Here is a 17,854-nt window from a genome sequence, read left to right on the forward strand (position 1 = left end):
ATTTCTATATTACATGACAGAAAATGGTTGTTTATTATAGAAATTTAAGTGAAATTATTTCAATGTTACCTTTTTAAAAAATGGTTTTTTATATACTCTACAAAGTCAGCTGCTGCTTGGTTATACTCAATATTCTTTCAAGCAAGGCGGCTTTAACTATGATTTTGTGAGCTAAATTCATCACTATCTCATATCTGAAAGACACTTACCTCCAAGAGGCTGGAGTGTATTCCAATCAGGTATGGCATTGGTGCGCTAAATTAAAAATACAAACATGTAGATTCACACAGTTCATTAAAACTGAAACAACAATAGAAGCAATTCAGATATCTTACACAATTAAAGTTATTAAATGCTCAGTTTCAGAAACTAAAAATTATTCAGCATGTAAAAGACAAATTAATCTGAGAGGCCATTAATGTGCTTAAGATAGGTTTCTATAAAAATCAGACAAAGACTTTCGATTGAATCAAGAATTACAGTTTAAAAAGACTTTTTTAACACAAAACTTGAGAGTACAGGCCTAAAAACTCATCACTTTTATAATTCAAGCAATTATTTCTATGACTCTTACAATAAATCTTCATTGTACATGGCTGTTACGTCACGTCAGTCAGTGATCTAGCCAGTGAGCAAGGGCTGAGCTAGCTTACTGCGTACAGAGCACTGTGCAGAGGGAAGCACCTTCCCTGTTCTGCTTTGGGCCCACCTCCCACCACAGGTACCTTATGTTACCTTAAATTCAAGTTCACTTTAATGTGTATAAATTAGAAGTTTTTAATATAATGTAAAAAATTCAAAGTATAAGAAAGCTATTGAATTAATACAGTACATGATATTTGGAGCACACCGGGTTCTGAGTTAGAGCTCCAGATCAATAGTTAACATTACAGACAGACTATAATCCTTCATGGATCTTACACGTTAGCAGAAAACACAGTCAATAAATAATTTCAATATATAAAATTGGAATCACTATTAATTTCAGAAATATTTCTTATGAAACACCAAAAGGAAATTACTGTGTCATTTCATAGCCAAAGTATTATCTAACATTAAAATATGAACATGGATGGATGTCTATAATGATGGTAGAAGTTATGTGAATAAATGGATATTTAAAAATAAAACAATTTTGGCAATTATTGTTATATAGACAAAACTAATGCTCTATTAACACAAAGCTGTTCCATAAATGACAACAGATAATCCTCTTTTTGAAAGGATTTGCATAATTTTCTAAACATCATTGTCATTATAGGAAATGAGCTGCCCAAACTCCTGTGAGTTCATTTTGCTACTGAGAATGAGTAATAGATAAAAGCTAAAAGATGACCCCAACCAACCAATGGATTTAAAATGATCATGAACACTTCCAACTTTATAATATGACTATACCTAAAGTGTATATTCAGAATTCACAAAGGAACATCCAAACTTCTGATTTTACTCCTCACTAACCTGTACATTCTAGTCCATTACCTTTAATTTACTAGATTCCAATTATCTTTGTCTTCTGTAGTTTTGTCCCTTTCTGTTTGTTTCACTTTCATGCAAAAAAAAAAATCTGGAATTGATCTGATATTCTGGATATTCCATTATACTGAAATTTGAGAACTATTTATAGGTCTTCATATGCTAAGACCTAATATAGATTTTCTAACCTTCAAAAGGAGACAGGAAGAACCACTGTGGACTGTCACACTTGTACTCCAATAAAGGAAGGCCAGTTACTTTTCTTAGTTCAAGTTCTCAGCCCTGGGATTCTTTCAGGAATTCCACAGAAGACATAAAACACAAGTCACTAACTGTTTCTGGCCTCAAGAAAAGATTTGGGCAACTTTTACAACACAGGCCAGACCATCTCCAAAGAGCTGAACTGCACTGAGCATTCTCCACATCTCAAACAGAATAAAACTACTGAAGTAACTATGCAAACTTACAATCTTCTCACAGATTAGGTTATTCTACCCACGAATCTGTAACGTAGAAAGGTTATGACATCTGATGCACGTACTAAAGAAATCTGAAACCTTGAATGAGATTTCTATATATTCATGAATATACAGAATTCATGAATATATTCATGAATTTTTCATTCACTCATTTCTAATAAAATTTAAAGTGTATATGTATGAACTGTAAGCATCATTTGTCTACAGTACAGCTGCCCAGAACAATTACAATGCTTTAAGTACAAGGAGTTTAATCAGTAGCTGTTTATTCCTCATAAAAACTGGAAAACTGGATTGTGTACTTCCTAACATGAAACAAATCAAATCTCATGAAATTTCCTAATCAGATTAGGGCATTACTAAGTCAGGAAGGATCCTTGGCAACACAGATGTTGTAATGCCCATGTGCAAAAATGTTCTACAACTTTCTGCAAATGAAGTCATGTTTGCAAAGATGACTGCTATTTATTCTTAGTATTAATTAATCTTTATTCAAAAGTTGTCTGTTGTTATTACCATCACACAAAACAAACAAATAAAAAACACCTGTAACATAGCTGAAAACAAGTCCATTTGGCTATCTAAAAAACATAATTTTTCATTAAAAATATTTTCTTAGAAGCTAAATAGAAATAAGAGTCAGAGAGGTTAAATTAAAAATAATGACCTAATCACTTCCTGACCAAATAAGTAGTGACTTTACTAACTTTACTAGTTCTTTCTTATCTTCTCTCTTCACATACTCGGCAGGTTAATAGTATCTGGGAATATTATTGATTCGCCACATTAAATATTCTTATTTTGATTGGTTAAGGGAAGGATGAAGATGCTGTCACTTGCTCCCAGGAACCTTCCAAAATCAAAAAGGTTTCTTCCCCATTCACGCTTCTTTTCCATGTTTCTGGATAGTGCCTATAATGTTACAGTACTACTTCATGTGGGCAAGTAAACATGTATATGTGTGTGTGTATTGCTTCTCTTGAATCCTGTAATAGCAAAAACTAACTCCTATCCATTATGTTATATATTAAAGGCTTGGCAAAGAAGTGTTCATCAAATGTGTGACACGCGATGGATCCACGTATATCCGTGTGAACAAACCTACAAAGGAGGAAGGCTTCCTCTGTGCACCAAGATGTGATATTCTTCCACGGACACAAGATGGCATCATGGCTCTCCACACTCTGTGCCATGCCAGAGCTCCCAGGGGCAAAACAAGCACTATTTCGTGGAGCTAGTTTTATTTCCAAATTTGGAAATGTCCTGTATCCTGAAGAATTAGCAGATATACAATGAGTGCTATTAAACCTTCCTGGTGCTATTTTGAACGGGAATATGAAAAATCAATTACTCCAAGTCCATGAAATTGAAATGAGAATCTGTATTGTTTTTATGCTTTGTGCATCCGGATCAATGATTTTCACCTTGCAGATACCCAGGGAGGCAGACAGTTTTCCCAGGGAACAGGTAAGTCCACACGTTTTTCTAACAGTGGAGGAAGGAAGCCAAAGCCTTAGATGACCATTTCTAAACAGAAAATGAATAGTGCCCAGTTTGTAGGACAAAAGCGGAGCCTGTTCTGTCACAAATCAAGGTTTAGGAAATTGCAGGCAACCAACTGTCTGCTCTGTAGACCAAGGACTGCCTAGCAGTGAGGCTGTTAGAACCCATCCTAAAAACTATTTCAGATGCCAGAATACAAAAAGAAAATTTCAGGTATTGATATATGGGAGAAACTTCATTATAGTAAAAGCAACAGAAAAAGAAGGATTTGATGGAAGGGATAGAAAATACCAGAAAGACAGCTCTGGAAAGAATTAGTGCCGAACTGCCTATTTAATAAAAATAGTTTCTACATAATATTTTAGGAAGTCTTAAATGTGCAATTCATTACAGAGCACTGAACTTAAAGATGTGTTACCTCTTAAGAGGTCAGAACATTTTAACAGACACATTAAGATGGAGCTACCATTATAAGTGAGAAATTATAACTCGAAATCAGAATTGTCTGTTCTGGATCTGCTAACTTGATTCATATTTTTAAATATCACATACTAATACATTTTCAAATACTTTCTTTAAAATATTTCTTAAAAATAAGTTTCAATTACTGAACCCTACACGCAAAGATCAACAAGCACAGGTTGCAGTCTTCGCCTTCATGGATGCTAAAATAGTTTGGCAAGGACTGGTTTTGTAATCAAAAACAAATTGCTAAACGAATGACAAAAGAGCCTCTTTACCAAGCTAACTTGTGTGTGATACTTCACAACATATCCAAACTGACCATACCCCATGGTCTGCCAAACTGTTTCTCTTCTCTGCTTCTCCAAGAGCAGCACAGCAGTCGCGGGTCACTGGGTATCCACTCCACAGAATTTACCAATACTACTAACCAAGCTGTGCAAGGCCACAGCATATTAGTAAGATCACTATGTGCTCAACTACTGTATTGTCAGTGTCATCCCCTGTTCTGAAGAGGGAACTCAGAAAACTACACAGGGAACACTTACACAGAAACTTCATTGGTTCTAAACCTTCAATATGTTAAATGGTCAACCTTTCATGAAATGAAACAGTGAAATCTGTTCAAAGAACATTAGTTTTCTTCTGACTGGCTAGGGTGCACATGCCCACTTCAGAAGGGAAACCCTAGCAAATTCCCGAAGACATGGGAACACTTGCTGAAGGTGCGGAGGAAAACACTGCAATCCTCGGCTGCCTTCCAGAAGTCTAATCTGTGTCTAGTTTTGCTGTAATTACACACACTCTTCCAGAGGAAGACAAGGAGGCCTAGAGGCCTGCTGCACACCACGGAAGGAGGTCTTTGAGTGTTCTACTGTCACGAAGCTCTTTCAAAAAGGCTCCAACACCCTTTGTCACTGCTCTCCACAGCAACTAAAGGTTGAGACTCTGACTCAGACCAGAAATTCAAGCATGCTGCACTGAAGCAAAGCCCTTTGTCAGTATTTAAAATTCAGTGCACTGCTGAGGTAAAGGGTGAAAAGAACTGTTTCCCAAGGAAAAGTTAACAGAAGAGTGATTTCTGACCAACTCACAGACAACTCTGACATCCTGGACACTGCGTTCTCTGGTATCTTCAGGGCTGCACAATTTTCCTCACCACAAAGTAAGATTCTGTTTGCGTCTAATTACAAAATTTAGTTGCTTAGTGACCGCAGAAGAAACAGAATCAAAGAGCTTTGCCCACCCCTCCCCTCTCAAAAAAACAAAAATCATCTGTTTCCTTTGCAAAGAACTATTGTGTCTTTCACAAAGCACTCTTTAATGCTTGTTGGGGATGTCTAAGTGGATTGGTATCTGCAGATCTCGCCAACCATGAAACCTGGATTGTAAGGAGCCTGGCCCAGCTTACCAGCAGTAGTCGAGCAGGTGCGGAGGAAGCACAGGGATGTATATATGCTGCCAGTGCATGGGGTACAGCAGAGCAGCGGATCCATGGAGACAGGCAGTTAACTGAAACGTGCAAAGGATAACAACAATAAGTAGTCACCCTTGCTCCAAACAGAAAGGTATGCTCAAGGTATCAACGATGAATGACGGCCACAAAATAATTTATGTAATGATGCAACCCTCATTGTCTTTTCCAATTCTACATGTAAAAATAGGCATGTCTCAGGGGTCCCCCATAAAAATATATAAATAGCAAAAAAAAACCTCTTAGGAGTCACATGGAGATAGCTACAGCCATCTGAAAACACAGGGTCAAAATTCAGAACATAAATAAAAGTAAAAGCAAAAAAGAAGAAAGGTGAGCAGCTTAGAAAATACTGCAGGAAATTACAATTTGTGCAACACAGTTTTCGCATCACTCAGATTAATATAACACTATTAAATATGGAAAGGAAGAGAGGCTGAAAGCTCCTGAGGGATATCATTAGGGCAAATTGCCAAAGAATGAAACATGAGCCAGTCAGGGGAGTCTGGAAGCTGCAGTAATACCAGGGGACTTGAATGTTCGACAGTTGGAGCTTCGGTAATGTGTGAACTGCAGGTTATGGTATCAGGAGACTCCTGCTCACTGACACGCAGAATGCCACTATTGACCAGCAAACTGCCCAAGCTTGACAGCTGTGCTGCAGGAAGCCAAGTATATCATAATTTCATAGTTAAACTGTGCATTCCAGATTAACATTTCGTTTCCTAGCTTTTTATCACAACAGCTGCAATTACATTGTTGCTATTTTAAAGGTAACTGCCATTCTAATTGTTTTGTTTTGGCAAGCAGTTGATTACACATTTTTAAAGCTTACCAAAGAGTTATCATTTTTTACATCTCCCACTGACCCTCATCAGAATTTTTATTATGTGACTCTTTTTCCATTACAACTTGTATTTCTGTAGGTCTAAAGTCATTCTTTGGCATGTAAAGCAGTAATTCCATTCTTTCTCATCAGTTTAAAGTTTTACTACAGTCTACTTGAACATTACCGTTTAAGTAATTTTATTCAACTTGAAATCTATAATTCTAAAAATTGATCTAAAAATGAACCAGACTTTCTGTAAACCATTATCTCTATCATTATACAAAGACCAAAACAAACACATGATGACAACATTAATTTAAAAGAAAATGATTTGAAAATTACTAATGGGAATATTTGCCTATTTTAAATGTAAAAGAATTCCATTGAATTAATATAATCAAAAGGAAATAAATAAAATGTTATATTGAAAGTACACTCATCTTTGTCCTACTGTCATATTTTTCCCAGCTAATAATTTAATCAACTCTTTATGGGAAACAATGCATTTGGGTTCTCCTGAGGGCAGTATCAAAAGGATTTTAGTATATTGCACTTTGCAAATTTTAATGGTTTACACAGTAGCCCTTAAAAAATATTATTTCTAAATTCCTTACTTGCAGCATACAATTTGCCACTAGGAGGCATTAAAATACTTCTATTTAACAATTACAGGCCATGGGATTATTTACACTTCAAAGCTGAATTATGGGGAAATGAAAATAGGGTTGAATCCAACTCATTGTGTCAAATTCTCCAGGAGCTTTCTGGTATTCCTTGACTGTAAATTAATCATCTTTAAAGCTGCATTAACTCTTTCCACCCTTTCAGTGTACTCTGGTAGACTAAATTTATTTACAAAGCTTTGAAGGCCAGATAATTATTCAATTCCCTGCACAAGATGAGTTTATTTAAAACAGTTCATTTAAAATCCTTTTTTGAAAAAACCCAAAGTCTTTTTACAGCTGAAAAATAACTACAATGTAGCAAGAGAATGAGTAGTAATTTCAGAATGAGGAATTACTGTAAGAGCGACATAGCTCACCAGGAAGCCAGAATCCAAAGTATTCCATTAAAGACTTGCAGGTACCTTCCCTCTGCCCTTAGCGGTCACCTTTACATGAAGCTACTTGCTAACAAGGCACAACATTATCTATGGAATGAGACAGTGTTTTACAGGATAGTTTCTGTGGTGAGCGCAGATCCACACCTCTGCTGTCTTCAGCCATTCACACTGCATAATTCCTCATTTGTCAACATCCACCAGAGAGGGCCACCATGTGGTACAGTGAGTTAGACCACTGCCTGGGCTCTGGCATCCCATGTGAGTGCCAGCTTGAATTCTAGCTGTTGCATTTCTAATACAGTTCCCTGCCAGTGCACTGGTACCACCATTACACCCATACACATGGAAGAAATGCAAGAAACTCCCGATTCCTGGCTTCAGCCTGGCTCAGCAAGTGACTCAGTGGGTGGAAGAGCTATCTCTCCCTCTAGGTCAAGTCTTTGGCTGTTCCTCTCTACGTAACTCCCTCTTCATAAATAATACACCATTAATAAAATAGATCAACCAAAGAGAAAAAGGTGCTTTAGACTTTTTGTATATGAAGAATAGGTAATGGGAAGATTGGCCAACCAGGGGTGAGGAACCTTTATTCTGCCAAGGCCCATTTGGATACATGTATAACATCATCTTCAGTCCAAGTAAAAATTACCCTGCTATAGATTTTCTGAATTTCAAGTCCCACATAGGGTTGTCTTTACAGAGTCAGGCCAAATGATTACATATACCCTATGTGGCCGACAGGCCAGATGATCATCACCCATGATTAAGCAAGTTAATTGAATTCTTAAAAATTAAATAATGGGCAGCATGGTGGTGTAGAACATTAACCCTTCACCTGAGGCACCAATATCCTATATGAGTACTGGTTCATGTCCCAGCTGCCCCACTTCTGATGCAGATCTCTGCTAATAACATGAATAAGCAGTAAAGGATGGCTCAAGACCTTGTACCCCTGTACCCACGTGGAAGACCCAGAAGAAGCTGCTGGTTGCCAGTTTTGAACAGGCTCAACTCTGGCCACTGCAGCCATCCGGAGAGTGCACCATCGATGAAGGACCTCTCTTCCATTCTCTGCTTCTCCCACTCCCATTCTCTGTAATTCTGATTTTCAGGTAAAATAGATAACTTAAGTAACATAGGGCTGGTGTAGGGCTAGTTTTTTGGCACAGCAGTTACATCACCACTTGCAGTGCCTTGTTCCTTGCTACTCTACCTTGGACCCAGCAGATAACAGCCCAAGTTCCTGTATCCCCACAGCCACATGCTAGACCTGGATGGAGCTCTGAGCGCCTCGCTTTGGCCTGGCCTGGTCCTAGCTACTACAAGTATTCCTTCCCTTTCATTTTGTCTCTCTTTCAAGTAAAACAAAAACAAAAATTGTTACATAAAAGTTTTACAGCAAAAGTGTCAGGTTTTGGTGGAACTAGGATGAATTTTCTTTTGCTACATATTGGTTCTATTAACTGGGAGTCATTCGAGTGGCTATTTCCAAACAAGGAGGAAGTAAATCAAAGAAGCTTCTCTACAGCCACCCAGGACCATGTGATTATAAAAAAATGAGAAAATACTGTTCTAGCATATTCTTTCAGGGAACTTAGCACAGCTGCAAACAAAGAAATATACAATAAATTAAAACTGGGAAATTAAATATAGTTATATTGGAGTTGCATAAGACTAACAATTTAACATATTAGAGAATAAAAAGTGCAGCTTCTAGCATATCTGTTGGTGTAACCAACTCTGAGTTATCTAATTTTTAAAATGAAAAGCTTAAGATAGATGATCTGTAAGCATTATCTCTCATGGATCAAACACTTTTCATTCTTACATAAACTCCAACTTTTATATTCTTAATAATGCGTGATTTTTCCCACCCACGTGGCTAGTAGAATATTTTATCTAAATTATACTTCATATGTAACTTCAAAATATATCTGAAGATCATTTCCACATACTTCAAAGTATGTTAGGTGACTTTACAAAAGGAAATAAAATTTACTTACATAACAACAAAACTAGGCAACAGAGACAGAGCACTCAATAAGACAAAGTTTCCATTTTCTTGGAGTTCACATGTGAGCAGGAAAGAAAAACTGAATATTCCTAATCTGAGAATCAAAAAATATATAAAATAAAATAACATAATATCACAAATGAAAAACCCCACACCTGATTTAATGTGACGAACCAGTGCCAAATGAAGGTGCTCTATAAACAAGGTAAAAAATTGCTTTCGGCCTATAGGTGTACAGGGTGTATGTGAGACATAAGTCAACTTCAAGTTTAGATTTGGATTCCACCCATAAGACATTTCATCATGTATATGCTAACATCCTCAAAACCCAAATCCTCCCAAATCTGAAACAATTCTCATCCCATGCAACTTGCCCGTTGGTAAAAAACAAATTCAACAAAGAAGCCTACACCAGGATAAGTTACAGAGAATGATGGAGAGACTGTTATGGAGGGGAAGATAGCATAAAAATCTGCTCTAGTGCTAACTGAACCAACACCAAGGCAAAGTGGATAGCAAACTGCTACATGTTTGGGGAGAAGAGTTTTCAAGATAAATGAAAGAAGCATGCACTCCTGAGGTGGAACCCCACACAGCACCATCATAGAATAGCAAGGAGGCAGGTGAGCTTAGACTGCAATAAAGGGGAGGGGGTGGTAAATCAGGTAACAAAAGTTGAGTCACATACTGAAAAGATCATGGGACATGGAAAAAAACTTCTGATTTTTTCTGGATGACATTTCCATACTTCTAAATAGAATTCTGCCACAACATCATTTACCTGGAACATTTTGAAAACTATGCAAACTAAAGAGAAAAAATACATATTTTACAATTTGGTTTTGTGGTATAAAACAATACAAAGAAATTAAATCAATTTAAAAATCAAATAAGAAGAATCTAAGTACTTTAAAATAACCTATGAAAAATTGTACTGATAAGCTGCAAAGGGAATAAATGACTGATACAACGCTTCTTTAGGTTAGCATCACTCAAGATGATTCGTCCAGGAGTGACACTAACATTCCACAGCACATTTCCAAAACCAAGTCATCTGCTTCCCTAAGCCATGAGCTACTCACCATGAAAAAGAAGAGGAAGAGGAAGACTTTCTGTATTTCAATTACAACTGACCTCGCATTAGTCCCCGGAATTTAAAGAGAAATATATTGCTATAATTTTCAGAAACAAATACTTTTAGCAAATGAAGGCTTCAGGGAAAGAAACTGCTTCACCAGGAGCAGGTACAGTGGCAGAGTTTGAAGTGCTGTGTGAGAAGCCTTCAGCTCAACTCAGAGGCCTGGGACTGAGTCCTAACCCCCCACTTCTGATTCAGCTTCCCAGAATACACACTGTGGGAGGCCAGGTGACAGCTCAAGGACTTGGCTTCCCCATGACTCAGATAGGAAACACGGATGGAGATCCCAACCACTAGCTTTAGCCTGATGCAGTCCCAGCTTTGTGAGCCTTCGAGGAGTAAACAAAAATGGAAGACTGACTAGTGATCGATCAACTGGTCTATCTATCTCTACATCAAATTTAAAAATTTTACCTTTAAATAGAATATAAATAACTAAACATATTTTCATAAACTCAATAAATTGAGCTAAAATAATTCCAAGGAAGGTAACCATATAAAGAGATAATAATTGGAGCCAACAAACTCAGAGAAGCTTCACAATAAAAGTCAGCAATTGTAAACTTAGGGCAATTAAGACAGATACAATCTGCCCTTGTCGGCAACTGAAGGACTCAGACACAATCCTCACGGTGATCATATGAAGGAGGGCCCGTTCTCATCACCTCCGTCTTTCAGATCATGTCACACAGCTTGTAAACAGCAAATCCAGGGTACAGTAACATCTATTTTAAACTGTTTTTCTTTCAGCAGGCAAAGATTTTACATTTCCATCATTATGACAAAGAATAGCATCTTCTGGGCGAAAATAGTTTCTACTCATTGCATAAGGAAGAAATACATTTTTGGACTAAATAGTCAAAATAAACAGGAACAGGTGACCTCTGGAAAATAGAGAGGTCTGTGATAGACAAAGATCCAATTTACAAAGCTTTCCTTGGGTGTCGGTTTAAAACATAAGGAAACAGAACAGATTCTCTCATAAAATGTCACAGGATAAGACCATGAAAAAAATTCTTTATTATGTCAACCTGCATCTACAAGTACACTTCACTTTGAAATCAAAGTTGTCTCTGCAATATGAAATCTGATATATTTCTGTTCTTAAAGGAATTAGAAAATCAGCCTATAGTAAAACTAAGATATATGTTAAGCAATTAAATATGAACTTATTTTGCAGAGGGAAAAACAGCATATTCCTCAAACATGCATGAAGACAGCAGAATAGCACTCCCTCTAGTATGATGACCACAGTGATCAGCACCAGCACAACTCTTTTTTATTATTGTTTTATGACACATTTTAATAGGCACTGGGGGCTTCCCTGTCCCAAAATTCCCTTCCCTCTGTTTTTCTCTCCCCTCCAGTCTCACAATGGGTGTTTTTCATGAATTTTCACAATTTCATGCTGCCACTGATGTGTCTCCTAACAATGTAGATTATCAGTCATTTCCTTGTGAGTCCATCCTTATAGTGCATGCATGAGGACTTACTGCTCTTTGTTTCTACCTATGAACATATTAATTTCTACTACATTTCCATAATGCATCCCCTTGAGTACAGTCCATCACAGGGAGGAAAAAAAAATATTGAACCTTCATTAACATGAAGTTAACGAACACATAACAAAGGTATCAATGTGATGCTAGGGTGGTAAAAAAAGAAGTGTCCAGCATCTTCGTGTAGGAATAAATGCCAGCATGTGTCCCAAGGCACTAATGCAGGCACAATCAGGACTAGATCCTCATTACTTATGGGCAGTAGCAATACCAGCAATAAAAGACATTAACAATCTCAGGTGATTACAAGCATTCAGTCTCCTATGGATGACTGATTCATGGGTAACACTGTAAGGTCTTATTATGAAGGGGACAAATAGCTAAAACGTGCAATAAGTCGAATTCGGAGGTAAAATCCTTAGATTTGATATCATATTATCTTATATTAGAGCAAACATATGATATCTGACCTTTTACAATTGGCTTATTTCCCTTAACATAATGGTCTCCAGTTCGGTGCATTTGGCCACAAACAATTAGACTTCATTGTTTTAAACAGCTGAGTAGTATTCCATAGTGTAGATGAACCACAGTTCCTTTATCTAGTCCTCTGTAAATGGGTATTTAGGTTGTTTCCATGTTTTTACGATTACTGATGGTGTTGCAATGAACATTGTGGTGTACATTGCTTTCTCATGTAACAAGTCTTTTGCATGTATTCCTAGAAGTAGAATTGTTGGGTCATATGGTAGGTAGATTTTTAATTGCCTAAGTGTTCTCCATACTGACTTCCATACTGGTTGCACCAGCCTGCAATCCGACCAGCATTGGAGTAGGGCTCCTTTTTCCCTGCAAGCTCGTCAGCAGGTGTTGTTGATAGTTTTGTATATGTAGGCAGTTCTTACTTGCACTGAGTGAAACCTCAGTGTTGTTTTTATTTTAACTTTCCTTATTGCCAGGGAGCTTGAGCATTTTTTCCATATGCCTGTTAGCCATTTGGATTTGTTCCTTTGAAAAGTGTTTGCCCATTTCCCTTTTCCATTTCTTGAGTTGTTCATTTGTTTTGATGTTATTGTTGTTCTGGAATTATACGTATATTTTCAAAATTAGCCCCTTATCTCCTGTGTAGTGTGTAAAGATCTTCTCCCAGTTTGTTGGTTGCTTTTTTACTGTGTTGATTGTTTCCTTTGCTGTGCAGAAACTTCTTAGCTTAATGTAGTCCCATTTGTTTATTTTGGTCTTGACTTCTTTTGCTTTTGGTGTTTTTTCTAGGAAGTTTTTGCCCACTCCTATGTCTTGCAGAGTATGTCCAATTTTTTCTTCCAAAAATTTGATAGTCTCTGGGTGTAGGCATAGATCTTTAATCCATTTAGATTTGATTGTTGTGTATGATGAAAGGTGTGGGTCTTGCCTCTTATTTCTACATGCTATTAGCCAGTTGTCCCAACAGCATTTATTGAAGAGACCTTCCATTTTCCTTGGATTGTTTTCTTTTATTTTTTTTTAATAATCTTACTTAGTTGATTAGGATACAAAGGGACAAGGGCTACAAAAAAAGTGGGTAAGACCTTTGTTTCCATACTAATAGCATCACTTTTTTCCCCTGTATCTGGGGTCAGGGGAGAAACAAGAGGAGAAGCCCCACCCAACCTCCCACCCATCCCAGGTCCCCAATGTGAGGCATGCTCTGAGGGTCCTGCTCAAGCAGTTTTGATAGTTCAACAGTTCTGAATTGCTGCCAATCTCGCCATTCCAATCGCGGTGAAACCTATTAAGGATCCACTGGCTGACATAGTCTCTTCATGGTTGGGGTTCTGAGATCAGCAGTTCAGCTGGGTAGATCTTCAAAGAAACTTCATCTGAGATGATCCCAGACCCGACTCTTGTGAGTTCTTGCCAGTACAGGGTCTGGCACAGTCTCTGTCGTCCCAATGAGCTTATGCACATGCTGGTGGTAGGAAATTGCTGGGTCAGTTCTGTTTCCAGCCCTGTCTTCTACTCAAACCGATGGGTGTTGCAGTTCAGCCTGATTCTGCCCACTTCATACTTGGCCTTCATGCAAACCAGTGGGAGCTGCAGCCTAGTTGGGCAACTCCCCATAACCCCCACCAGGCCTACCCCCGACCCTCGTTCTCATGCTTACCAGTACGTACCACGAACTTGTTCAATCTGTCCCACATCCCATTTAGCTCTCATACATGTCACTGGGCATTGAAGCCTAGTTCAACCCAACCAACCCTACTATCCAGCCCACACACATACTAGTGGGTACTTTCTGTCTAGCCACCCTGTCCCTGTCCTGGTTTTCATGCTCTCCAGTGGGAGTAGTAACCAGAGAAGGAGGTGCTCACTATCTCCCTACTAGGCCACTCCCACTCCCGGATTATGTACTCTCCAGGTGGTTCAGGAGGTTTTTTTTGTTTTGTTTTGTTTTTATTACATTGCATTATGTGACAAAGTTTTATAGGTACTGGGATTCCCCCCACCCCTCCCCAAACCCTCCCCCCATGGTGGATTCCTCCACCTTGCTGCATTGTCACAGTTCAAGTTCAGTTGAGATTCTTCCATAGCAAGCATATACCAAGCATAGAGTCCAGCATCTTATTGTCCAGATAAATTCAACGGTTCTGGAGTTTAACTTGACAGATTAAGCCTCCACTGCCAGCCTTTGCCAACTGATGCTGCAGCAAAGCCCAACCAACCCTCACCACTGTAATTTTTGCTTGCATCAGTCAGAACAGTCAGACCAACCTGGCCCTTGTCAAAGATTAGATGGCTGTGCGTGTGTGGGTTCCCTTTTGGATTTTCTATTCTACTAGATCAGTCTTCCTTTCTGTTTTTGTGCCAGTACTAGGCTGTTCTGATAACTATTATCCTGTAATATGTCTGAAGGTCTGAGATTGTGCTCCCCCTTCTAGGTTTTTATTCTTCAGGACTGTTCTGCCTATTTGTGGTTTTTTGTGATTCCAGATGAGCCTTTGCATCATTTTTTCCAGCTCTGTGAAGAATGTTCTTGGTATTTTGATTGGAATCACACTGAGTGTATATATTGCTTTTGGTAACATAGACATTTTGATGATGTTGACTCTGCCCATCCAGGAACATGGTATGTTTCTCCACTTTTTAAGACCATCTTCTATTTCTTTTCTTAGTGTTTTGTAGTTTTCCTCATAGAGATCTTCCACATCTTTTGTTAGGTTTATTCCCAGGTATTTCATTTTCTTCTCTGTTATTTTTAAGGATTCCATGTTGGTTAGTTCTTCTTCAGCCTTGAAGTTGTTTGTGTACACTATGGTGTTGTTGTTCTCTATTCATTGATTTTGCACCCTGCTACCTAATCAAACTCTCATATAAGTTTTATCAGTCTCTACAATAAGATGCTGGACTCTATGTTTGGTATACGCTTGCAATGGAGGAATCTCAACTGAACTTGAGCTGTGGTTATGCAACCATGGTGGGAGGGTTTGGGGAGGGGTGGGGAGAACCCAAGTACCTATGAAACTGTGTCACATAATACAATGTAATTAATGAATTAAAAATAATAATAAAAAAGATAGGTAATTAAATATAAAAAAAGTTTTATCAGTCTCTTTATTGTCTCTTGGTTCTCCTATGCATAGAATCATGTCATCTGCAAACAGAGATAATTTGACTGCCGCACTTTCAATTTGAATTCCTTTGATTTCTTTTTCTTGTCTAATAGCATTTGTGAGTAGTTCCAGTACATGTCAAATAGCAGTGGCAATACTGGGCATTCTTGTCTGGTTCCAGATCTTACTCGGAATGCTTCCAATCTTTCTCCGTTCTAATGTGATGCTGGCGTTGGGTTTTTCATATATTGTTTTGATTATGTTGTGGATTGTTCCTTCTATGTCTACCTTATTTGGAATTTTTAGCATGAAATGGTGTTGAATTTTGTCAAAAGCTTTTTCTGCAGCTATTGAAACTATCATATGATTCTTGTTCCTCATTTTTTTAATGTGACGCATAAAATTTATAGATTTACAAATGTTGAATTATCCTTGCATGCCTGGAATGATTCCTACTTGGTCTGGATGAATAATCTGTCTGATGTACTTTTGTATTCTGTTGGCTGGTATTTTGTTGAAGCTCTTAGTGTCTATATTCATCAGGGATATTGGTTTTTCTCTGCTGACATTTGGTTTTGGTATTAAGGTGATGTGTCTCATATAATGAGTTTGGAAGAACTGTTTACCCTTTTATTGAATATTTTATAGATGATTTGGGGTCAACTCTGCGTGGGATGCTTTGTAGAATTCAGCAATGAAACCATCTGGGCACAGCTTTTCTTTATTGTGAGAGTTTTAATAACTGATTTGATTTCTGCCTCTGTTACAGATTTATTTAGGTTTTCTGTTGCTTCATGACTAAATTTTGATAGATGGTGTGAGTCCAGGAACCTATCCATTTCATGGAGGTCTTGTGATTTGTTGGCATATAGTTCTGTGTAGTAATTTCTAATTATTCTCTGTATGGCTGTGGTGTCTGTAGTTATGTTTCCTTTTTATCTTTGATACTATTAATTCATGTTTTCTGTCTGTCTCTTTCTTTTATTTTTGCCAGTTGGGCCACTGGGGTGTCTATTTTGTTTATTTTCTCAAAGAGCCAACTTTTCGATCCATTGATTTTGTGTATCGTTCTTTTGATCTCTATTTGGTTTACTTCTTCTCTTATTTTGATTATTTCTTGTTTTCTGTTTTGGGATTTATCTTACAATTGTTTTTCTAGTTCCTGCAGGTGTATACTTAGCTAAATTATTTGGAATCTTTCTTGTTTCTTGCTGTAAGCACCAATTACAAAATTTATCTCTTAACACTATCTTAGTGGTATCCCACAAATTTTGGTCTGTTGGGCTTGAGTCTTTGTTGGTTTCCAGAAAATTTTTTATTTCTTCTTTAATTTCTTCTCTGAGCCACTGTTTGTTCAGAAGCATGTTGTTCATCTTCTAAGAGTTTACAAAGTCCATTAGGTATTTTGATTTACTTATCTTTAATTTCACTCCATGGTGGTCTGAGAAGTCGCATGGTATGATTTCAACTTTTTTGAAGTCAGTAAGACTTTTTTGTGCCCTGGCATGTGGTTAGTCCTGGAGAACGTGCCATGTATAATTGAAAAAAATGTATATTCTGTGTCCATGCAATGGAAGGTTCGGTATATATTAGCTAAATCCATTTGTTCTACTGTCTGTGAGTTCTGTTGTTTCTATGCTGAATTTCTGTCTTGTTGATCTCTCTAGTGGGCAGCACCACAATTCTAATTAGCACACCTTGTAGGTAAAATTATTGACCTGACACTCTAATTATTCCAGCCTCTGATTCACCTGTCCAGACATTGCCTCATTCCTATGTCGTATTACCAACTTGAAATTGTGAGTTACTAAAGGGCATATTTATATACTATAAGAATGTATTTATGTACAAAATCAGATTTTCAATGAATAAATAGTTAATACAGGAATTTAAATACTTTAAATAATTGTAAGTATACAAAATAAATCCACACATACAGAAAATGGGTTGAAAATCCTCCTAAATAAAAAAATTAGCAGAAAGTATAAAGAAAACATATGTTTAAGCACAATTAATTTAGATTCATATTTAAGCACTTATGCCAGGATTCACTACCATGTAGGACACCTGAATCCCATATCAGCCTCTGGGTTTGAATCACAGCTCCTTTCTCTGTTCCTCTTTCAGGCTCACACACAGTTTGTGAGGTGACAGGGAGCAAGCTGGAGGAGGCCTCAGGTGACAGCTCACATAACTGGAGTCTTCTCGCAACACAAAGACTAAATTCTAGACTTTACATTTTCCCCCGGACTCATCACCGGCTCTTTGGGCATTTAAAGAATGAACCAACCAGTTAACATCTCTCACTTTCTGTCCTCTGTTTTTGT

At 37.6% G+C, this 17,854-nt stretch overlaps 1 protein-coding gene across 2 annotated transcripts in view; it reads right to left on the reverse strand.

Moving 5' to 3' along the window:
* DENND1B (DENN domain containing 1B) overlaps window positions 1–17,854 on the reverse strand; it is a 234,296-nt gene that overhangs the window by 75,890 nt on the left and 140,552 nt on the right. For both annotated transcript variants that reach the window (XM_058668968.1, XM_058668967.1), the window contains 2 exons: window positions 5,332–5,432; window positions 210–255 (listed from right to left, as the gene is read on the reverse strand). In XM_058668968.1, coding sequence (XP_058524951.1) covers window positions 210–255; window positions 5,332–5,432 — 147 coding nt within the window. The remainder of the gene's footprint in view (window positions 1–209; window positions 256–5,331; window positions 5,433–17,854) is intronic.

This window comes from Ochotona princeps, chromosome 10 (assembly GCF_030435755.1).
Source record: "Ochotona princeps isolate mOchPri1 chromosome 10, mOchPri1.hap1, whole genome shotgun sequence".
NCBI classification, from domain to species: Eukaryota; Metazoa; Chordata; class Mammalia; order Lagomorpha; family Ochotonidae; genus Ochotona; species Ochotona princeps.